Raw genomic sequence first — 25716 nt, forward strand, 5'->3', positions numbered from 1 at the left:
ATTTGTTAATGTATTTATTAAGTAGTCGTACTGTGTGTACAGTATGATATTGCAACACTGTTTTAGTGTTTGAGAACAACTAACCTGTTCATGTACATTGTATGAACTCATAAGGCCATGCTGACTTTTATTTGTTTGCAAAACAAACGGAGGAGTATACTGTGCGCCAATGTTGCTGAGGTGCTGACCACAGCGAAGAGATCATCTATTAGCGTACATGTATCATTATCTGACAACCAAATCTATATTGTGTGTACAAATTCTGTTTTTTGTTTTTGTTTGTTTTATTAAGACCAAAGGATTACAAAATGTAATATAAAATGCATGTACATTATTATTATTTTTTCTCCCTATACAACAAAATTCTAAATGGAAGAAAAGAAAAAAAGAAAATACAAAAAAGAAAACCTGCAATCCCTCTGCATTCTGTTTTAAGCAGGGCTTAGAGTCGCTGTGATTGCCACTCATACATCGTTGGACCACACTGGCTAATGAAGATGGTGTAAAGGATTTGTCATCTAATGATGCAGCTAAGTATTTCCAGCTGCTATGATATTTGCATGTTGATTAAGTTTGTTAATAATTAACCGGGACACACTGATATACTGGTAGCTCAGTGTGAGGGCAAATAAATAAACACACATACAACACACACAGCCGCATGAGGACTGACTCACACATATATGAGTCATAAGTAGCTGCGTGATACAGTACAGTTTTCTGGCCTAACTCTCTGGTTGACAAGCAGCCATAAGAAATAGTAGGACATTATGTTCACGGGAGGTGGGGTGGGGTGTGTGTTACAGTATGGGAATCGTATACTTCTGCTTTGGCAATGTAAACGTATGTTTTCTTATGCCAATAAAGCCCTTTGAATTGAAAATTGAATCTGAAATCTCACCTGGTGTACTGTATGTGTTGAAGTGTCCCACTAAACCCCAATACATACTATATATGCCATATAAATGGCAACCTCTACTCCTAATAGTTAGAACACTATCTCCAGGGGGTCCTCAGCTAAATTAGTTAATATAGAGTAGCATCAAAACTAGTTTAACCTCTTTAACACTATGTACTGTACATCGGATATTTGAAAATAGTGGACCTATAAGCATAGCCTCGTAAACCAGCCTCCTCCAGAAATCTACAAATGCAAATGTAGATTTCCGGGAGAGGCTGGTTCACGAGGCTACTATAAGCACACAAACATTTACAAGCACACAATAAGCATTTTAACAACTCAAATCTTGTACTGTATGGGGTTGCCTGCCGCAAAATATTTTCAGATGGGGGTCCGTGGCCAAATTAATCTTGAAAATGTTTGAGAGTTAGGATGCCTAAATGCTGAGGAAGAATGTCAGGTATCCCTGGTAGTCTAACTAAAGTGGACACCATTCTTCTGTTTTGGTAGGTACAGCTCTGTATATCTATAATTCCTTTCATTTCCTCTCTATCCGTCTCTCTTGGACCTTGACAGTAGCACACACAAGGAGACAACAAACCCAGCAGTGGCCTCTTTTCATCAGTGACAGAGGCCTCTTGACAGTATCAGGAGCAATATTTGAAGTAGTATCTCTATCCATTGCTCACACACCAGGAGGTCAATACAGCAGCAGGGGTTTAGAACAAAATCTTAAACAAGCTGCTATACCGGCTACTTTACCGGCAGTGGCTCAGGAGCTACAGCGGCCACTTTGCCTCTAACTACCCTGGGTGCCAGCCTGCTATGCTACGTTCCGTGGATTTGTTTTGTCACTTCGCTTTGAAGTGACAAAACAAATCCACGGAGGGTAGCGTAGCAGACAGGCACCCAATCTAGCCCCTAACTGCTCCCAATCGGTGTGTGAATGGGTGACTCTAACGCACATTGTAAAGCACTTAGGATAAAGGCACCACTTACCATTTATAGCTATATAACACATAGATAGACTGCACAGGTTTGCAGCCTCACGTATAAAGGTTTTTGCAGATACAATTTTGTATTATGCATTATGTATTTAATTATAATGCTATTTATGCTGTTTTGTCTTTCGATTTAGCTTATTATGACAAGTTTGGTCATTTTATTGCATTTTTATCGTTGTCCACACTGTTGATAAGGGCGAGGAGCGCAATCCGTGCAGGTTGCGACCAAAGTTGACGACGCCCCCAGTCACTACAGTACGTCAGACCCAGGCTAGGCTCGCGATGCAGAAGGGAGGCGAAGGGAGACCTCTTGTGTCAAGCGCATCTCTGCAGACAGCAGTAGTAGCGGACGACGCATAAATAAAAAAATAAACACTTGTTTGGTATTTTATGAAAATGTTGCTACACTAAAAACTACATTTTCGCTACAATCAATAAACAGACAACAAAGCCTATCCTTACCAAAATACCATTATTTTGTCATTTGCATTGTGTTTTACGAGTTTAAAGGGGTATTTCACTTTCAAAAAAACTTTTGGTAATCTTATCATCTGATCAGGCTTTTATGAACACCCTGAACAGTTTTTAATTAGCTTGATTGAATATTTGGATATTTGATGTAAATGTTACCAGGCCCTCCAGGCCCAGGGCCTCTCCCCACACACACCCATTGTAACTTCAAACTTCATTTTAACCATGATAGATTCATTAAAAACACCCATTATTTTTTCTGGTGACTCATACTACCCTCCTAATATGTGAGCAGGCAGTGTTTTTTCAATAACTTTGTTCATTTATTTTTAATAATTATTTGTTTGTATTTCATTTTTTCCATTTTCCCAAATAATTATTACAAATAAATGAAAAAAGTTATTGAAAAAACACAGCCTGCTCACGTATTAGGAAGGTAAAATGAGTCACCAGAAAAAATAATGGGTGTTTTTAATGAATCTATCATGGTTAAAATGGAGTTTGAAGTTACAATGGGTGTGTATGTGGAGAGGCCCTTCCACTGTTACCACTGCAGTACCTGTTGAAAGTGTAATATCCTTTTAATACCATTATTTTGCATTGTGTTGCAAAATAATGTGTGTTTGCATTGTTTTTATTCTTTTTCTCCATAGGCCTAGTACTGTGATTTCTCTGTCATTCTATGTTATAAGTTAAAAAAAGGACCCAAATTGCTTGACTAAAGCATTTTTTAGGTATCCTTTTAGTTGACCGTGACACTACCAGTGAAGTGTACTGTCACGAAACTGTAAGGGGGCGTCAACTTTGGTCGCAAACCTGCACAGATTTCGCTCCTCGCTTGAGAAAGCTCAAAGAAATGTCACTGCATGCAATGTTGACAGCTGTATTGCAAGTGCAAATGACAAAACCTTGAAACCTCAAGGCTTTTACCGCAGAGAGAGTCGACAGGATACACAAGAATAGCAAACACAGCCAAAGAGCCATTCATGAAAAAGGTGTCACAATGTCTGTATCTGGAATGCATCTGGAAGGTAAAAGAAAGCAGACTCATGACCTTGATGGTCTAGTCAGCACCGCTTAGCAGCAGAAGTACATTGTGTTGTTCTGCTTACCATCCATGTTCCAAGGTGAAGTATGGTATATTTAATCTGAATCAGGGTACTGCAAAAGGGGCCTAGTATGCCAATTAGCGTTAAGTTCAAGAGTTCTCTAACGGAGGGCGGATGCTTGTGCGTGTCTGTGTGTGTTTTCCTGGTGATTAGACAGGCAGGATGTTAGACTTCTTTTCATGTTTCCCCTGACTTGGTTTAAAAATAACTCCCAGCTTGTTGTTTGTGGATGACCAAGACTGTAATAAAATATTGGTATTTTGTATTTTGTATCAGAGCATATACATCTGTGACTTTACAGAACAGCAATATGTTATGTTAAATCCTGAGTTATTATTCAATGACAAAGTCTGTTATATAAACCTCGACAAAAATAATGACATGATTATGACATTTTATATGGCGATTAATTGTCACTCAAATAACTGCGATTAACGATTTTATAGTTTTTGTCGTTGACAATTACATTTCTGTTTGGCTTGTAGGCTTTGAAGTTGCACATGGCAGCGTATGTGACACATAACCTAAATATACATAGAAACATGACATATTTGACAACTTTATAATAAAAAATTAAAAAAAATGTATAGTGGCAATAGCCGATCTACAAGCTCAAAACGCGTTGCATCGGCTACTTTCATTTTTTTTTTAAATGTTTGAAAATATGAAAAACGATTATGACAATTATGACAAAATAATTGCGATTATGTCAACTAATTGCGAAAATCTGGGCTGTTATTATGTATTAATTGTGACAGGCCTAGACGTCACGCAGATTTTTGACAGGTCACACAACACGTGTCAAATTTCACTGAAGCACAAATCAAGCTTTACATTCAGTGGACCAGCAGGTGGTCTCCTATCTGACATGTCCTTCATCGTTCACCATGACTAAGTACATGATGGCTTTCTCACCCTCAGTTTGACGTGTGTTCTCCTTCGGAGCCATTTTTCTCGAGGGCTGGAGGGGGAGAAAGGCGCCATGTCCATGTTGCCAGCCTCCTGGGTCTTCACACAGTCATGTCGCATGAGCTGCAATCCACCACCACCACCACGCACGCACGCACGCACGCACGCACGCACGCACGCACGCACGCACGCACGCACGCACGCACGCACGCACACACACACACACACACACACACACACACACACACACACACAAAGCAGTCAGTCCATGAATCCATGACCTAGCATAACACCGTGAGCCTGACAGCACTTGAGTCTATACTTGAGAACTTGTTGCAAATACACGGATTAGTGTCCAATGTGATTCAACAAAACAGTCTGCTGGTGTATACAACTTCATCGAGGTCCTTCAGAACATTTCCAATTGAATGGAATTAGGCATGCATCTGTGGCACAATCAGAACTGCTGGGGAGAGCTCATCAAGAGGAAAATTGCCAGTTACGGGTCAGGGAGTGAGTGTGCTGGTGCAGATGAAGATTGCAGCTAACAATCTGGGGAAAGAACAACAAGCCCAATAATTTAGGATCCAATCAGCAGGCAGCTCGGAATCAGTTACGTTATGATTTGTGACCTGTTCAGAAGAGGCAAGCTCTCAGGACATCAGCCTCCATGAAAGATTCTCAAAAAATGTCAACTGCCAGTGACGCGTTTGACGAGTGAATTGTTTTATATCATTTAATTGAAAAGAATCCAAAAAAGATCTTCGATCCACGGCCCAGTAGTGCCCAGTTTGTCATACTTCCGGGTTAGGCTGGAAGCAGGAAACCGGTTCTCCATTCACTCCAATGTTAAGCCATGGAAGAAACAGACGTTTTCTCTGATTAATTTCCCTGTCAGTCCGCACCCTATGATATTGTGCTAATTCGCTAGCTTGTAGCTCCGACCTAATGGGCCGTATGAAGCTCAGTTTTTCTTTTCACGGCTTGCAGATTACTGCAGCTTGCACGAACGCGCAACCGTAACGTGCGCGCGCGTCATGCACGTTGGACACCGTGTGAGCACATTAAAAGTTAAGAAATTAATAAAATAGCGTGGCAGGCAACTGGGACATTTTTGATCATAGCAGTCAGTGAGTTAATTTATTTTAATCCTATCACTAATTGGATCTTCTCAATTACATATAAATATGACAAGAGAAATGTCTTTATAGTGTGGGCTGTGTAGCCCAAAGCTCCATTGGTATCTTTTTCCAGGATGTGGATATCGATTGGAGCTGAAACCCACTGATCCGAGATAATGATCGGCAGGTTTATTAGCTTCTCAGCCGTGACCATAACACTTCCTGTGCACTCTCCCTCACATTTCCCCAGCACGTTGGCTTGTGGCAGTGTGAAAAGACCATCCTCCTCCTCAGAGCTCAGTGAGCAAAGCTTTCTAATGATGTTAAAAAAGCTGCCAGACTGGCTGGAATGGCTTCTAATAGGACTCGACATGGTGTGTTGGGTTTTCATTCTGCTGAGTGTCTTGGCATCTGAGGATTCAGTGAATGGGTGGCTGCTCCAAAGCCTCATACTGTACATGCTTGCTTGCACAGAGGAATGTCACGTGTAGACAAGTGCCAGAAATGCAGATACATTCTAAATCCACATCATGCATGCATGCTATTACTCCACTCACCACTTGAACACTGGCATCCCTATTCTGGGGGAACATTCACCAAAAATAGCACATTATACAAGCTCACAGTGTGATGTGTTGTGAGCTTTTAGATGATCGCGCCGCAGTGCATCTACGTTGGTGGCGGTGAACTTATTTACACATTTTTATTATTTGTTTTCTTTTCATTGGGTACTGATTACTCACGGTGGATGTGTGAAACACAATTTATGTGAACCCTAAAAATGACAATAAACTATAAGGCTAAACCTACCTGCCGGAGTACAAAGGATGCTACGTCAGTAGACTCCCAGTAGGAGGCGTGGAAGAGGTGAGGCAGAGCCACCGTGGGGAAGGAGGTGAGCACGTCAGGGCAGTACAATGCATAGTCCAGCCGCTTGGAGCCCCACCACCTGCTGGAGACTGAACAGCACGCACGCACGCACGCACGCACGCACGCACGCACGCACGCACACACACACACACACACAGGGGCGTCACAAGGGCGTCACAAGGGGGGGGGGGGGGGGGGGAAGTGAGACTGAGTTACCAGGGCCCAAGGTGGAGGAGCCCAATGTGGAGACTGGAGGGGCCTTCATCTTTATATTACAAAAGAGTAAGTGATCTACTTCCGGGTCATGTATTGCTAACTTAAATACCAAACCACTTGGCCAAGATGTACTACATATGTACTAAATATAGCTTAAAAATTCAAACACCCATGTCACCTTTGCAAGATGTCGTTTCCAAACCTCTGTATACAGTTGTATTCGTTATTACCCTCATATTTTGCCTCTGTATAAAATAGTCCGCCGGTCAAATATGTCCGACCGGAAACGTGCGCTGCGGCACAATAGTTCCGCCACAATAGTTCCGCCACAATAGTTCCCCCCCCAATTTCTTTTTTTTTTTTTAACGTTTTTTTTTTTTTTTTACGTTTTTTTTTTTTTTTTTTTACTTTTTTTTTTCCTTTTTTTTTTTCTTTTTTTTTTACTTTGTGAGCGGCCCGAAGGGCCGCGACCCTCTAGTTATTTTACACTTTAGCTATTGAAAAATAGCAGATATACAAGCTCACAGCGCCGCGCTGTGAGCTTGTGTATCTGCTATTTTTCAATAGTTAAAGCACAAAATGTGATTGAATCCTTGTACCCAGGGCCCAGATTTTGGTGCAACACCCCTGCACGCACACACACACACACTGTTCATTTCCTCGACTAAAACTATGACGAAAAATGTTCGTCGACTACCTTTTTTCACTAACGAAAACTAAATGAAACGAAATAAAAACTAAGCTATTAGGACTAAAACTAAGCCTGAATATACAGAAAATGTCGTCAACAAATAAAAACTAGAGTAAAACTAGAAGCAGTGCTCTTCCGAGCACAGGTCTCCGCAAGGTCAGGTAGGTTATCGTGGCCTCCTGGTGGCGCTATAATAGGCCAATGTGGAAATGGTGCCATGGTGTCTTCTTCGGCCTTTCATGGTAATCGGACGCTGCATTCATGATTTAAGGCATTTTGTAACCATTCGTTTAGCAAAAGTCGACCTGCTGGTGGCGCTATAACAGGCCAATGTGAAAAGGGTGGCATTTGTTCCTCAACCTTGTGTAGTAACTGAACTAAACTAAATTTACGTTTGGTTGTGTTCGGGTGTTGCCCTCTGAAAATAGCAGATCTAGATCTAGTCTAGACTAAAACTAGACAAATAAAAAAATTACAAAAAACGAAATTAAAATGTATTCAAAAGACTATGACGCAAAATAAATCAAAGCAAATGCTGTCAAAATTAATACTGAGACGCACGCATTAGTTAACACTTGTTAACTAAATGACTATGTTGTAGAATTTAACCTCATGAATCTATTGCACAGATGAATCACATGTTAAGTTAGGTTATTTGCATATGACCTGGTTACATTTGCATTACTCACTGTTGGCAATGGTGCTGCCCAGCTGAGTCACAGAGGCCAGCAACGTTTCACTGTCCACGCTGGTCATGCTGGCCCTGCGTCCCCCCACCACCTCTTCTGCTCCCTCTTGCCCTCCGCCAAGCTCTGTCTCAGAGGGCGTCTGGAGCACCGGACCCACAGGGGTGCTGCTCCCACTGTCCAAGAACACATCCGCGTGGTTCTGGATACTGTCCGCTAGACGCATGGAGGAGGAGAGGCCGGGCAGGGTTATTATAGATAACTAAACATTTGAAATGTTTCACTTAGAAAAGAAAAGGGTTTCGGTATTTCCATCATCATTCAGTACAGTGCATCTGATGTCATAAATATTTTCATCCTATAGCTCATCTCTAAATCAAGGTTTCATGATTGCGACCGTAGGTCGCATTTACTACCAAAACCTCCACGGGCTGTCTGTGAGTGAGTGAGTCAGTGAGTCCGTCACACTTTTGCCCTGCTCATATCTCCACAACCGTTGCCCCCATCCATGCCAAATTTTGCACACACACTCCTTACCTGCCAAACTACAACCTCCAAGGACCCCCGGAGCTCCAGGGACCCCCAGGTCCCTGGGGGACCCCCAGGTGTAAAAAAATGTCCGTCCGTGAGTCATACGTCACACGTCACACTTTTGCCCTGCTCATATCTCCACAACCGTTGCCCCCATCCATGCCAACTTTTGCACACACACTCCTTACCTGCCAAACTACTACCTCCAAGGACCCCCGGAGCTCCAGGGACCCCCAGGTCCCTGGGGGACCCCCAGGTGTAAAAAATGACCAAATGTGCAAAAATGACCAAATGACCACCCCCACGGAGCTGCTCACGGGGAATTCCTGGGGACCACCCACTCCTGGTGCTCCAGAACGGATGCAAAAGTGGTGGCGCCCCCAGTGGAGGACCCCCTCCACTGCAGCTCACATAAAATGCCCTAACTCGGCCTAGGAGCGTCCGGGAGAGCCGGGGCCGGTACCTATTCGTCCACCTACGGTCGCTTATCTCCCGATTAGGGAGTCTTACTGGTACAGTAATACCTGAAAAAACGAAAACTAAACTAAAATTGCTCATGCACTAAAGACACCAAACTGAAAAACAAGGCTTATTGCGACCGAAGGTCGCAGTTTAGTATGAGAAACGGCACATCATGTCTCCGTCCAGACGGACGTCTATCCGTGTATGCTTTTTTACGGTCTATGGGTTTGCCGCTATGACATCACTGTGGTGTCAGGGGAACCACACTAACATAATCCCTTTATGTGCATATCAATACATGTCATCAATTTTAAGCCCATATCTAACAGGACTTCATATAATTGGAATGCCCATATATGAAGGAAGACAGCCCATATCACAGCATATCTCCATATACAGTACATGGATCTCCATATATGGGTACCAGGGGTCTCACTCTCCATATATGGGTAACTGGTCCGATATACATCACTGTCCAGATGGCCAAGACATGGCGCGACTTCGAGGTCACTTGTCGCCCTTAGGCGTCTTACTATTAATAACTGTGTGCGTGCGTGCGTGCGTGTGTGCGTGCGTGCGTGTGTGTGCGTGTGTGGGTAACTGGTCCGATATACCGTACATCACTGGCCAGATGGCCAAGACATGGCGCATTGGCGCAACCTCAAGGTCACTTGTCGCCCTTAGGCGTCTTACTAGTAATAACTGTGTGTGTGCGTGCGTGTGTGTGTGCGTGCATGCACGCTTGTTTGTTTGTTTGTGTTGGTGTGTGTGTGTAGTGGGTAGTGGGGGCTGAAGGGAGATGTTTTGATGACTTGGCAATTAACTGTCTCCATCCTTTAAATCAATGCTGTTTGTCTAATAAGATTGCTTGATGCTGTGCATTGACTTGCTTTGTGTTTGTCAGAGAAAACAAATGGCTGCTACTGGGCATCAATCCTTTATGCTGTTCTGGGTATAAGGCATGTACAGCATACACAGTACAATCCTCAAACTGTCCTCCTCTGCACCCCTGTATAAGACATTGACTGACATCACGCAGCGTGTGATTAATTATACAGTCCTGTTTTTTTCACTGAATGTTCACCCCAGAATAGGGACACTAGATTATATATAATTACATATAATAAAGTAGATAATGCTTTAATGACGTTCCACTTTGGGTTACTTACACCATAAGGTTACTGTGGTCACTCATGACAGGTTGACCTTGACATGTTGGCACAAAATGGCACCGTTAACTAGTATTTGTCTTAACTTTATGTCCGAATGCATTCATTGCCTATTTCTTACCATCTTTTCTTTTCGTTCCTTTTTTTCTTTATCATTTAGCCAATTATTTTGTACCCCTTTTTCTCAACAATTTAGTCGTTATTCCAATTAATTCCTCCCCACACACATTCCTGTGTTGTCACTGCTGTACTCCTACTGACTCACCTGCCAGTGAGGAACACCCACCAGGAGGATGTACTAGAATGTAGAGCCTTCGCCCCACTCTTCCCGCCCAACACTCACTGCTAAGAGGTGCCGCCCCAGCCCGTAGGAGTGACAAATATCCCCACCCAGCTTCACTCCCCCGAACACAGACCAATTGTGTTTGCATAGATTAGTTCGGTGGATTCGAACTCACAACCTCCATGGCGGTGGACGGGGACTTAACAACTGTGCCACCCACGCATATCTTGCTGCAGGTTCATGGGACGCAACAATAGCAACATCTGGAAACTGAATTATGGCTAAATATAAAATGTCCCCTTGGACTGTCACTGTACTGTGTTATAGTATTTATTAAGGACATGAGTATTTCACTAGGACACTGGTCTTCACCAGACAGAAAGGATCTACTTGACACTGGGCGAAAAGAGCAAGAATCCCAAAATATCGAATTTTGATTCTTTCTGGAATACGGACATTTCCGTCACATATCCTGACTTTTTTTGATATGCACCATATCTGGTCAAATATGAACCAAATATACATCATGAAGACAATATGGTGTACTAGGATACAAGCAAATATTTTATTTTTGTCATATATATGTTCCGTAAATGACCTTAGGTCATATCTGTAAATATCTGATCACAATATTCTTTCTAGAATACTTGATGTGTCAAATATTGATTCATATATGACCTTAAGTCATATCTTTACAGTGGATTTGCTAGAGAATACTGACCATTTCTGAGGCATATTTAAGGTTTTGTTGACATCAACCATATCTTATCAAATATGGACAAAGTATACATCTCCTTGTCATATACAAAGTATGCATATACGTAATGAAGTAAAATATGAATATACTGAAAGCATATTTTGACAAGAATAATGGCAATATCTGTAGCATATATCATCAACGATTTTCATATCAAATATACTTACTACAGATTTTGCCATTTGGCATGTTTTGGGTGAGATATTTAACTGATATTGATAGGTCATGAAACAGAACATTTCTGATGCATATATGAGTTCCATAAAAATGCCATATCTGGTCAAATATGAACCAAATATATATCATGGAGACAAATGTTGTACTAAGATACAGGCGTAAGTTTAATTTTGTCAAGTATATGTCCTGTAAATTACCTCAGGTCATATCTAGAAATATCTGATCATAATATTTTTTCTAGAATACTTGATGTGTCAAATAGTGAGTTCATATATGACCTAAAGTCATATCTTTACAGTGGATCTGCTAGAGAATACTGACCATTTCTGAGGCATATTTAAGTATTTGTTGACATCAACCATATCTTATCAAATATGGATGAAGTATACATCTCCTTGCCATATACAAAGTATGAATATACGCAATGCAGTATATATGAATATACTGACAGCATATTTTGATAAGAATAATGGCAATATCTGTAGCATATATCATCAACGATTTTCATATCAAATATACTTACTACAGATTTTGCCATTTGGCATTTTTTGGGTGAGATATTTAACTGATATTGATAGGTCATGAAACAGAACATTTCTGATGCATATCCTGACTTTCATGGAAATGCTAGATCTGGTCAAATATGAACCCAATATATATCATGGAGACAAATGTTGTACTAGGATACAGCCGTAATTTTAATTTTGTCAAGTATATGTTCCATAAATTACCTCAGGTCATATCTGGAAATATCTGATCATAATATTTTTTCTAGAATACTTGATGTGTCAAATAGTGAGTTCATATATGACCTAAAGTCATATCTTTACAGTGGATCTGCTAGAGAATAATGACCATTTCTGGGGCATGTTTAAGGTTTTGTTGACATCAACCATATCTTATCAAATATGGACAAATTATACATCTCCTTGTCATTTACAAAGTATGAATATACGTAATGCAGTATATATGAATATACTGACAGCCTATTTTGTTAAGAATAATGGCAATATCTGTAGCATATATCATCAACGATTTTCATATCAAATATACTTACTACAGATTTTACCATTTGGCATTTTTTGGGTGAGATATTTAACTGATATTGATAGGTCATGAAACAGAACATTTCTGATGCATATCCTGACTTTCATGGAAATGCCATATCTGGTCAAATATGAACCAAATATATATCATGGAGACAAATGTTGTACTAGGATACAGGCGTAATTTTAATTTTGTCAAGAATATGTTCCATAAATTACCTCAGGTCATATCTGGAAATATCTGATCATAATATTTTGTCTAAAATATTTGTTGTGTCAACTAGTGAGTTCATATATGACCTGAAGTCATATCTTTACAGTGGATCTGCTAGAGAATACTGACCATTTCTGAGGCATATTTAAGGTTTTGTTGACATCAACCATATCTTATCAAATATGGACAAAGTATACATCTCCTTGCCATATACAAAGTATGAATATACGTAATGCAGTATATATGAATATACTGACACCCTATTTTGATTAAAATAATCTGTAGCATATATCATCAACGATTTACACATCAAATATACGTACTACAGATTTTACCATTATGCCTGTTTTGGACGAGATATTTAACTGATATTGATAGGTCATGAAACAGTACATTTTTATGCATATCCTGAGTTCCATGGAAATGCTAGATCTGGTCAAATATGAACCCAATATACATCATAAAGACAATATGTTGTACTAGGATACAAGCAACATTTTATTTTTGTCATGTATATGTTCTGTAAATGGCTTTAGGTCATATCTGGAAATATCTGATCACAATATTTAGTTAGAATACTTCATATGTCAGATAGTGAGTTCATATATGACCTCAAGTCATATCTTTACAGTGGATCTGCTAGAGAATATTGACCATTTCTGAGGCATATTCAATGGGCGAAAAGATCTAGAATCCCCAAATATCTGATTCTGGATTCCCTATAGATACAGACATTTCTGATGCATATCCTGAGTTTTGTTGATATGCAACATATCTGGTCAAACATGAACCCAATATACATCATGAAAACCATATATCATACTAGGATACAAGCATAATTTAAAATGTGTCATGTACGTGGTCCGTAAATTACCTTTGGGCTAAAATATCCAGAATCCCCAAATATCTGATTTTGGATTCTCTCTGGAATACGGACATTTCTGATAAATATCCTGAGTTTTGTTGATATGCACCATATATTGCCAAATGTGAACCCAATATACATCATGAATGTTCATGAATACAAGCAGCTGTTTAATTTTGTCATGTATGTGTTCCGTAAATGACCTTTGGTCATATCTGAAAATATCTGATCACATTATTTTGTCTAGAATACCTTTAAGTCTCTGGTAAATCTTGATGTATCAGACTTTGACTTCATATATCACTTAAAGTCATATATTTACAGCATAACCACTTCCAAATACAGACCATTTCTAATGCATATTTAAGGTTTTGTTGACATCAACCATATCTTATAAAATATGGATGAAGTATTCATCTCCTTGTCATTTACAACATATAAATATGACCTATTGCAGTATATAGGAATATACTGACACCTATTTTGGGTAGAATAATGGTAATATCTGTAGCATATATCATCAAATATTCTCATATAAAATATACTAACTACATATTTTGCCATTGGGCCTGTTTTGGGTGAGATTTTTAACTGATATTGATAGGTCACGAAACAGAACATTTCTGATATATATCCTACATTTCATTGATATGTCATATCTGGTCAAATATGAACCCAATATACATCATGAGGACATATTTTATAGAAGGATACAGTTACATCTTTTTTCTGTCATGTGTATGTTCCAAATATCACCTGGACATATCTGAGCTGAACAACTTTTCTAGAATACGGATCAAATCTATGGTATGTATATGAATGTGTCACAAATACAGTCTATATTACATTCATATATCACTTAAAGTCATATATTTACTCTGGATTCCGATATTCAATATTCACTTGGCCCAACCCATATCTAATCAAATATGGAATATGGAAGTATTAATTTCCTTCTCATATAAGAAGTATATGAATATGAGGTATTGCAGTGTAGGAATATATTGACACCCTATATTGAGTAGAATAATGGCAATATCTGTAGCATATATCGTCACCGTAACTTATACAATATACTTAGGCCTACTACAGATTTTGCCATTGGGCCTGTTTTGGGTGAGGCATTTAAATGATATTAATAGGTCATGGAAATTCACAGAATTGGGTGATTTATACTGGGCAAAACAGACCAGACCAGTGTCATTGGTATTTCATATTTGGTCAAATATGAACCCAATATACATCATGAGGATATTATATACGGAATCTTTGTCGTGTGTGTTCTAAATATCACTTTATATCTTATTTTTGTCATGCGTATTTCAAATATGACCGTATGTCCTATCTGGACATTCTGATGAGCACTATCCTTTTCTAGAATACAGATCAAATCTATGGCATATCTGAAGGTGTCCCATTTTCGATGGTTCGATTTTCTTGGCATAACTAATCAAATATGGATGAAGTATGAATATGGCTTAATGCATGCAGTATACTGTCTGGAATGTTGATAACCTATTTTGAGAAGATGACAATAGGGCCTATACTGTATGTAGCATATGATCACCTTTTGCCATATATTGGGCCTGTTTAGGGTGAGAGTTTTGGGTGACAGTCCAAACTGATATTTCATGAAAAGTGACAGAATCTGGTCATTTTTACTGGGTGAAATCCCCAACTTTTCTATGGAATACGGACCATTTCTTATTCTTAGTTTTCTATTACCTTGGAACCTTGGAAGACAGTGACATATGTCATTTTTCACTTTATTAGCGTTTTGTGAAGTTTGGAAGTTATTAGCAAATGCGGCCACAGGTTCTGTTATCAAGGTTATGTCCCCCAGGTTATGGGATCAGCTCTGTTGTCACAGATACAGTCCCAGGCAATGGATGGAATTATAGCTACAGGATGCAGTACACACACTCGCACCCTGTCACACAGACAAGAAACAGACAAGAAAGAAGTAGCGACAGCTACTAAAAGGTCTTATAAAGGACTTGTGGAGCTGTGTCCACACAAGACCGCATTTATGAGCATAGCTTTGGATATCATGTCCATAGAACAATGTTTATTCACAGGCGCAATGTTAAACCTTGTTATTTGCACATTGTTGTTTGCACATACCGGTATAACCTAGCAGCCCAAAACAATGTAAGTGTAGTGGGTTGACCTTTCCTGTAGGCAATCCTTAATTATGTGATACTCCCTAATCACCCCTAATCAAGACAGGTGAGACACAGATGACTGCTAGTTTAATAAAAATGAAACACACCAGGCCATCATAGTAGATGGCTGGCTTGGGTTTATCTGGTGGTATGTTAGGTCACAGGGGGAGCGTGTCGCTGTTAATACATGTCATCTTTTCGACACCCGACTCTAACCCTCACCCTAACGCTAACCTCCGTGGAGTGAGTCGCTAACCCTTCGGTCGAAATGATGGTCGTTCGAAAGAGCGTGATTTCCCCGGTCACAAGTTCATGTCCATATTGGCATTCCCAGATATGGGCTTAATATTGATCACTCAGGGATCGACCACACTGGTTATCATGAGACTGACACAATATTTATGACAACAGGGATCTTGGCAATATATGGAGATTGATATAAGGCATAATTGACACACGCACAGACGGACAGACAGACAGACAGACATGATCTGCAGGTGTTCATGCTAAATAGATTTTAAACTTTGTCTAGTACAAGCAATTGATAAACTATTATATATTTCCCAAACTGACTTCTCTGCTCCTCTCTTTCATTCTGAACTGTGAATTTATAGAGCAAAATTATGCACTATTCATGGTTGTGGTAACGACTTACTCAACATCAGGTAAATGACTGAGTTACACACAGCCATGATCAAATGATCAGCCTCCACTCCTGAAGTTTAACTAAGCATATACTGTGCACACAGTGAGTGCATAACCCAAAGAGTGCTCATATGTATCAGTATTGTATAATACCGATTACATCTATGGCATATCTTTGTGTGTCACAATTACAGTCTATCTTGGGTTCATATTATGTAAAATATCTAACTGATGCAAGTTACAAAAGAAATGGGTCGAGCTCAAGAGCTTTAAGTGGATACAGACTGTCTCACAGGTCAAAATGGGATTGGGCCTATAGATTCCAAAGACCTTACCAGAGAAGCTAAGCATAATCAGTCTGTTTTTATACCTTTAATAAACAAATTGAGTCAGCTTGTAAATGTCCTTATTTCTGTATGCATTGCAAAGGATTATGCTTTGCTGGGGATAAAAACAGAACATCTCTGGTTAAAGACCACATAAAGTATGCAGTTGAAGGGACAGTAAGGTGTCATTACAGTTAGGGACATCTGAATGTTTATGAAATTAAATTAATTAGGATCATAGCATTCATTGGACTATCAGCGTCTCTCTTGAATGTAATGGTAGTTACAGGTAAGCATGAGCATTACGTTAATCTTGGAAGTTAACAAGACGAGTATAACTGGGGAGTTTATTGGCATTGACATAGTGAACAAGGTATCTAGCAAGAATGTCAAAGTTCCTTGATAAGCAACCCCTGAGGACACTAGCCACTTCATTGGTCCAGCGTACCATTACATTGACTCAACAAAAAACTAAAGATAGGCCGCAACAATGCCGATTATAAACGAATGTGGGTTGTCCTTAAAGTCCAAGACCATTTCAATTTCAATGTTTTGAATCCTAAATAAGAGCTAGTCTATCTAATCTGAAATGACAGGAACTTAGAGGACAAGTAGGCCTATATTTCTTCAGAGGGGGTATAACAAAATGCATTGTGGCCTGAACTCGGGCGATAAAGAGAGAGAGAAAGACAGACAGACAGACAGACAGACAGACAGACAGACAGACAGACAGACAGACAGACAGACAGACAGACAGACAGACAGACAGACAGGCACACCATGATGCTTATCTAACAGTACACAGCAGCACTGCTTTGATAATGACCTCTGAATCTTGAACCCTAGAGTCCATGATTAAAGGCATATCATTCAGCCACAGAAGGGCTTACATAGGCTAGAAATGGCTAACTGTTAATGGAAAGGTCTTGACCTCAGCTGTCATAGGTCATTGTTGAACATCTATGGGACACCATCAAATGGGGTATACCCATTTAAAGATAAAAAAAAATAAAAAAAAATAAAACTCACACAAAAACAACATATCCCATCATATCTCCTGGCACAGGGATCATCAATGTCTGTACATTGACATATGTGGCGAGACTTGTCTTTGTCCATGGTAGATTTTAGATTTTGTTTTTACATAACAATGTTGAAAATTTGATCATGAGATTAAATTTCTGTCCCAGTCTCCAGGGTTTCTTCAGGATATGTATGACACTATAGTCCACTAGTACAGTGGTTCTCAATTTATTTGTATTATTATTATTGTTAAGGACCCATAACTCTGAGAGTGTTTATGGGTTCATTTGGTTCCATACACTCTCAGAGTTACATACCTGTAATGTTCGATTTGGACCACATTCAAGGAACTTTGAGGTCCCTCTCAACCCTAGTATACATTTGAGACTGGCACTTTGTGTGCTTCTGGTAACATTATTGTTCACTCCATGGCAAAAATATCGTTCAGACAAAAATGTCCACCGCAAGCCAGCATGACGATGAACCCTGCCTGGGGTATATCCACAGTTTAATACTGCATACTATTAACTATGAGGTTTATCAATGTAAAACATTATAGATGTGACATAGAACTTGTTACAAAGTGTACAACTCAGCCCAACATACACAACCCATTATGGACGGGAACCCCTGTTTTATCCCTCAGGTGGGGAAAACATTTTTGTGGGCTGTTTTTCTGAAAACTTAGGTCAGGCTTTAGAAGGTATCGACCTTAGGTCTTAATGGGTTAAAAAAACAGTAAAGATATATGGAATGGCAACCTGATATTAACTGCATTATTTATCGAAGTGGGGTCCTTGAGGGAGTTCCAGGGAGTCCCCGGCTAAATGATAGTTAGGAATGAAATGGACCCTTATGGGTAACTCAGAGTGTACAAATGGAACCAAAATGGACCCATTAACATTGATTTTACAATAAATTGGGGTCTCAGATAGAATGCCATAAAATGGGGGTCCGTACTTAGACTAATGCATGTCAAACTGGGGTTCTTGCAATTAAAATAGTTGAGAATCACTGCTAGACTCATCAAAATCTTCTCTAATGGAAATGTTTCTTCTTTGAAATGTTTGAGATCCACTACCATACTGTATTCCTCAATGCTTCAGAAGCTTAACTATCCTGCTTGAAATGAGTACAATACAATAAAAACATCATCATACAACAGACACGACATACAAGGTTATATAAGCAAATTATCATCTGTAATTAAATCTGATTAAAACACATTTTAATGCCTATCTTTTGGGATATTATAGTTTGGAGGAAACATATGAAATATGAAGGGAGGAACAGAGAGGAACATGATATATATGTGTGTTTATGGAAAGCAGTTTGAAAATCAACTACACTGCCCACAATGCAATTGCAAATGCCTGATTGGCTGTGTGTCATGTGACTGTGACGTGGCCAGCTACCATTGGCTCTGCTGAGAGCACACCCCCACTTTGAAATCCAAACAGCCAGCAGCAGTTACATTTGTCACCAACAGCAAGCATGAGAGCTGCTTGTGTAAAAGTGATTTAGGATAAAGCTAAACTAAATAAAATCACTGTTGATTGTTGAACAGGAAGATAGGTTGCTGCCAATCTATTTGTGGGATAAAATCTACATTATGGAGACTTTTGGCACACAGAGAAGGAGTTTTGGAGCAGGGAGATGACACAGGTATGTAAAGCTATTTCAATTGATTGCTTTTGCTTCCAGTATTTTTTACAACTTCACTATTTAGAATTCATACTCCAGTGTTTTCAGCCCTTTTCATGTCAAGGACCCCACAATCCAAAATGTAGACTATGGCTGCAGACCCCTTTTAATATGTGACAGGAACCCTCATTCCTGTTAAAATGTTTCCATTATATAATGTTTCCAAGGTCCATTATTTATTCAGCAGTTAAATAGCGTTATTGTGACAGTAATCATTGCTATAGAGTATTTGTTTAGTAACATGTTAGGTTGAGAACCACTGCACAAGTGGTCCGTGAGGTGGTTCCAGCCTTCCAGGTGGTCCCCAGCTAAATGATGGGGAGTTGATAACCAAATGGACCCCTATAGATCTTTTAATTATTGTAAAATCAAACCAAATGGACAAGCTAAATTATTGTTACACATGATCTGTATTCCTTAAGTATTGGGTATGAGACTGAGAGGCTAAATCTCACTAAATGGTGGTCCATGGCTCAAATGCATAAATAATTGATATCAAAAAGGTTGACAAACACTGATTTTTTTGCCATGGTTCTCAAAGTGGGAGTGGGAGCTGATTTACAGGAGTTCATACTGCATTGTGTGTGTGTGTGTGTGTGTGTGTGTGTGTGTGTGTGTGTGTGTGTGTGTGTGTGTCATGAAATGTGATTTTACCATAATCCCAGTAATCCTTAACTCACTTAGCGCCGAGCGAGCCAGATTTCAATATGAATCTGCGCTTATAACGCCAGGAAATAGCTATATTGAATCCCCAAAATCACATTACATAAACAGGTACACGTGCCTGCAGATGCCACAAGATGACCACTAGAGTGAGCCATAGCTCATAGACTTTCCATGGTCCCATGTTAAGTCAGAATAAAAAACAAGGTTCATGACATAACAGGATGGTACAATGACATGCTCTCCATTGACATTCAATGGACAGGCCGCGGGCCGCCATTTGAGCTCAATACTGCTCAATTCGTGCTTGATCGTCTCAAACCACCATTGGTATGGGCATCGGAACGTATATAGATGCCACACAGAAAGTTTCCGAATCAAAATCCGACCTAGTGAAGCTACGTGAGGGTCGGATGGTTTGCATTGAGCCTAGCGGCTAACAGAGGCCTACGTAAACAGGAAGCTATGGCTTAAAGGTGACGTCATAATCGTATCCTTTTTTTTCACGGTTTTCATCTGTATGCTAGTCGAAGGTAAGCTAACCGTTCCGCTCCGTCTATCAACCCAAATTAAAAGCTTAAACAATGCTTTTATATAAAAGTCGCTCCGAGTCGCTCGGCACTAAACGCCATCATTAGTTAGTCGCCCCGAAAGTCGCTCGGCGCTAAGTGAGTTAATAATATTCCATCATATTCAAGGGCTTTTGAGAAAGATACATTCAAATTAGACCACTGCAGAGGGCAGGTGTGTTTGTCCAGCCACCAGCTGACACTAGTTTGAATCTGCATCAAGGCAATTATGCTTCTGCCCAGTCAAAATCATTTCAACAGAAAATTTACTAGTATTAGGCTACTTAGTGAGTTCACCAACAAGTAAGACAGTAATTCTAAATTCATAACTATATATTATTTTCTCCCACATTTTTAGAGAACTATAATTGCTCAATAACGGGTTGGTGACCTGGCAGAAAACCTACATTCAAAATGGGATGCCATCATGGAGAATATTGATGGGGTGGACACAAGGACTTCCTCATCCAAAATCCCATCAGAGTTGTCTGTAAGTACTTTAACATTGTTCAGGCCAAGGACCCCTTATCTGAGAAATATCAAGCAGGAACCCCCCATTACATATAGTGTATACAATTGTGTTAAAGTTGCATAGATGTTGACTCCATATATTGGTAAACAGTGCCCTCTAGAGTTGAAACAGGTAAGTAGTCAAATCTCGTCTGCTGCATTCTGTGCAAAGTGATAACTCCCAATGATGCTGCTAGCCCTGCATCCTGCGTCCCTGACACATATGTTTAATAAAGGACACAATAAGTATCACTGCATCCCCAATACGCATTCAACTCTATCCTTTCTGCTATCAGTAATTTCACTGGACCAGCTGAGCTGCATGTGGTGGAGTCTCCACAGCTGTGTGTTCTGGCACTCTGACTTCTCCATGGCACATGATTTGACACCACTGTTTTAATGTCCCTGCAGTCCTCAGTCAAGCAAATCTACATTGGCCTTGGAGAGGATCTTGGATGGCATTTTTACATTTTTATTATTTTTCCTTCTGAAAATGCCTTGCTTTGTGAGATGTCAATTTGTATAATGCTATGCTGAATGAGTGCTATCTTAAAAGTGTTTTTTTCCCACCATAGATTCCGTACCGCACACAATGAGTCCGTGACGCAGGCTGAGGTGCAGGCCATAAAAGACGACGACTCCCAATGGTCCACCTGCCTCATCAGAAGTAAGTATGATATTGCGTTAATTTGGGGACATATGCCCTTACATTGGTTGTAATTTTAACTATAGGCTGTCCTGGCATACCTGTGATCCTAGTTTACTGAGTTACTACACTGTATCTCTGCATTCTATGTATGTGTTAACTTTGCTCACTGTAAGTTGCTCTGAATTAAAAGCTTCAGCTAAATGCCTAAATTGTAAATATGATATTACACAGTTGAAGTTAACAGATGGCACACTGACTAATATTGAAAAATGTAATATTGGTGCAAGTGATTTGTTTGAAAAGGTTTGTTTTCTATTCAAACATTAGTGATTTCTATAATGTTTGCTAAAACATAAATATGTTGAATCTAGAGCTGCTGCAGACAACCAAACAACCTTTGGCAGCCCATACATCTAAACAGAAATCAGAAAACAAAAGGTGAGTTATACTGTCAGTTAGGACTGTTTGTTTGGATGTACGGGCTGTCAATGGTTAGTGGTGCAACTCTAGAATAGATTGCAGATTTGTACATTTGGTCTGCTTATTTCTTCGAGTTATCATCCTTTTGAGATGCCTTTATTTCATATTTAGAGTTCATTTAGTTGTATTTGTTGTTTAATTCACTAGAGGTTTGCAATAGAGCTATGAAAACCTAAAGGCCAGCAAGAAGATGGAGCTGGATGGGCCCATAGAGGACGTGAAGAGGAGGAAGATGATTACCAGCAAGAGAGATCGGGTGAGGTATTGCCCTGTTGTATTACGGTTGCATTTGTTTGATCATGTAACTTATCAATTACCTTATGTAAGGGATATAACAGTGAGGTGGTCATTGCTGAGATATGGTTTCACTACTCACAAAAACAAAGGCAGGTTTATGATCTTAAGTTTATTCTACAGGTCTGGGCAATAGCATTGTTGTCCAGTCCAGATAGGTGGCACACTTGAGTGAATCAAAAATTCTGTCTGGTGGGCATATTCTATTTCCTGGCCAAAGGTGGATTTTACCCAAAAGGTGGGGTTCTGAGAGGCTTCCTACCATAAGCTTTCATGATGGTATCATGAAACTGCCTTTGAGTCAGTAAATATCAAACTGTTTACTCAAGTGTTGATGATTCCCAAATGGTGGTCCACTGATGAGTAACTAATGCAACATTGTTTTCTCATCCAACTGTAAACATATCAACATACAGCATATTTTTTTAACTGCTTTAATTGTGAGCTTGTAGATTTTAACAATAGTTATCAGTGGAACAGTCAACTAAATGTAATAAATCAACTCCTGCAAGTCCAAGTCCTTGTCAGGGTGGGCATCCCCAGTTCAAGTATGATTGTTATTTTTTTTTCTAGACATAATATAGCCCCCATACAGTCATTTTGGATGGAAGCTGGCAGCAAGGGCTGCTGGTAGCAGTGAGTTGGATGATGCCTGTGACAAGCTGTTGAGCTGAAGTTAATGCATCTGTAAACCAATTGAAGTAGTAACTAATAACATTACTTTTTCTTCCCATCTGTAACATGTAGAGTATTGTCATACAGTTCATATTGGATGAAAGTAATCTCTGGTTTTCCAGAGCTTTAATGCCTATTTCATTGTTACATTGTGTGTTGCCAAGAACAGGGTCAGATTCATTTTGTGACCTTGAATAAGTGTTTCATCTGGACCAGAATAATCCCTATTCTTTAAGATCCTAGTTGGTTTGGAGTTTGGAAAGTGTTGACATTAACTTGTTCCTGGTCCTTCTCTAGTCGCCAGCATTGATTATTGCCCTTATCTGTTTCATTCAACTTCTTCCTTAGTGGGCAGCAAGTGTAATGCAGGTAATCACTTTATTGCCAGGTTTGACAAGAGAAACAAGGGACTAGGTATAAGTAAAACAAGCACAAAAGAACTAGGCTAAGTTTGACCACTCTAAAGTACACCGGCTATTTGAAAATGGCAGATCTATAAGGTTTGTTAACCATCTATGTGTGCAGTTAACCTGATCACGTCTCCTCCTATCCATGCTGGCCCACAGCTGTTGCTCAGAGTGTGCTCAAAATATGGTTAGCTGTTTGATATTAAGTTGATTATAACAAATGAGGATGGAAAGGCAGCATTCCCCTCTTTATCTGGCCGACATGGTGCTCAATGATGTAGACCAAGTCACATCATTAAGGTAACTTTCCACCAAACAGACTACAAGAGACTCTTTGCAGCTCCTTCAGACTGGCAGTCTGTCGCTTTAGTTGGCACAGACTAAGCACAAACTTTAGTCGTCTGAAAGAACATGTTTTTGTACTGATGTGTGTTGCCAGGTCTGCTCATTATAAGAGACTTTGGACTTGTTTTCCTGTATAGTCGCTTGTAAATATTCATAGTTGCGGGTTGCTTTAGTTTGGACTTGTTTTCGTAAGTGTGGTTGCTTATTTGGGCTTGCTTTTAAGTACATAGACCTGTTCCCCATGTTTCACTCACAGAATATATGTGGCAACACCAAACAATCAAACCCACATTTTATTATTCAAGCTTTGCTTAGGAATTGATCGATTTATGTTGAAATAGATACAGTAATATGGTATTGGTTCAAATGTGCAATGGGAAAATGTCCCTGGCTTATTTAGGCTTGTTTCTGTTGCAGACTAGAGGTCCACAGAACTAGAGTATCTACTTCCTCATTGCTGAAAGGCTCCCAAAGGCAGCTTTTTGGCGCTTTTCCACTTGTTCCAACGCTGCGTTGCAAAATCTGTTCGGTGGGAAAAGGGGCTTTAGGGATGTCCTCAGTGGTTTTGATGTTCAGAGACTACTGTAAAATATATGCACAGCCCAATATGCTGTCACGCATGAAGGGCACACGATGGCGCAAACACACACAGTATGCAAATTAAAAATATATATATTGTTTTTGCCAAGTTAAATGTAACACCAACTAACTTTAGAATGGAGCTCTGGTCTAGACAGAAATCAATGGCAAATATTTTACACAATCCAGGGCAAGGGTTTTTCCTTGGCCTCTAGGTAGTATGTTTGAACAATGTTTATTCAGTGGAGTTATAGCGAAAACGGACAGCCAGTAGCAAAAACATTGTCTCCCTATGCCTTCGGCCTGGTGGAGACAACAAGCCTAAAATTGCTTATCATAAGCAGACAAGGCAAAACTGGGGGCCCCATATCAAAGGTTTTCCTTTTGACCAGAATGGATGAATAGAACATGTTGAGTCTAACCTCCTCTTCCCATCTGTTACACAGCTCTTCACGAAACAGGTCGGTGTTGGACAGAAGATACTGTCCAAAGAGGACCAGCTATACCTCAGCGGTGCAGTCGCCAATTCCGTCAGTGACGAGGACAAAACTGTTTTCAAAATCAAATCACCAAAGTGGCGCTCATCACGGCTGTCCAAAAATGGCGGACTGTCAGAAGGTCCTGGATGACAATGGGAAGAAGGTTGTGTAGCCCAGGTCCACCCATGTTCACACCTATCGTGGACAGTTTACAAGAAGAGCCCCCCCTCCTGCAGAGGGCAAGCATATCTACCTGCAGCAGAGTGAGGAGGACACCTCTGGGACTTAGTAAGGCTTGTTATAGGCTCTGTGTACAACTGTACTCTTGGGTTTTTAGAAGGGGCATAAATGTTTCCTGTTCAGATTCCCATGGCTTTGTTTCATTGGCTCAGCAGCAGATTTGAACCAGAATAACCAGAACAAGCTATGGAAGAATGGGAACCATTCATGCCATCTTCTGGAAACATGGGATTATAGTTTGCACAGTGCCAATTAATGGTGGTGTTCTGTTCATGCTTTTGGTTCTGATTTGTTTATTCTGTCCAACACTGACCTGTTTCAAATAGTGTTCTTACCTACCTGGAGTGTGTTAAGTAAGAATTGGATGTGTTCTATTCATTTTACAGTATATTCAACAATCAACTGTGTGTGTGTGTGTGTGTGTGTGTGTGTGTGTGTGTGTATGTGTGTGTGTGTTCTTAAAATACTGTTCTTAGGTTTT

The 25716-nt window shown here is 39.9% G+C and overlaps 1 protein-coding gene across 1 annotated transcript in view; it reads right to left on the reverse strand.

Annotated features, from left to right (window-relative positions):
• pitpnm3 (PITPNM family member 3) overlaps positions 1-25716 on the reverse strand; it is a 118175-nt gene that overhangs the window by 10127 nt on the left and 82332 nt on the right. Inside the window, exons 11-13 of the mRNA XM_080731552.1 lie at positions 7982-8194; positions 6326-6474; positions 4401-4517 (exon numbers count right to left, since the gene is read on the reverse strand). Of these exons, the coding sequence (XP_080587678.1) occupies positions 4401-4517; positions 6326-6474; positions 7982-8194 (479 nt within the window). The remainder of the gene's footprint in view (positions 1-4400; positions 4518-6325; positions 6475-7981; positions 8195-25716) is intronic.

Source organism: Nannobrachium achirus (assembly GCF_963921795.1).
Source record: "Nannobrachium achirus genome assembly, chromosome: 8".
NCBI classification, from domain to species: Eukaryota; Metazoa; Chordata; class Actinopteri; order Myctophiformes; family Myctophidae; genus Nannobrachium; species Nannobrachium achirus.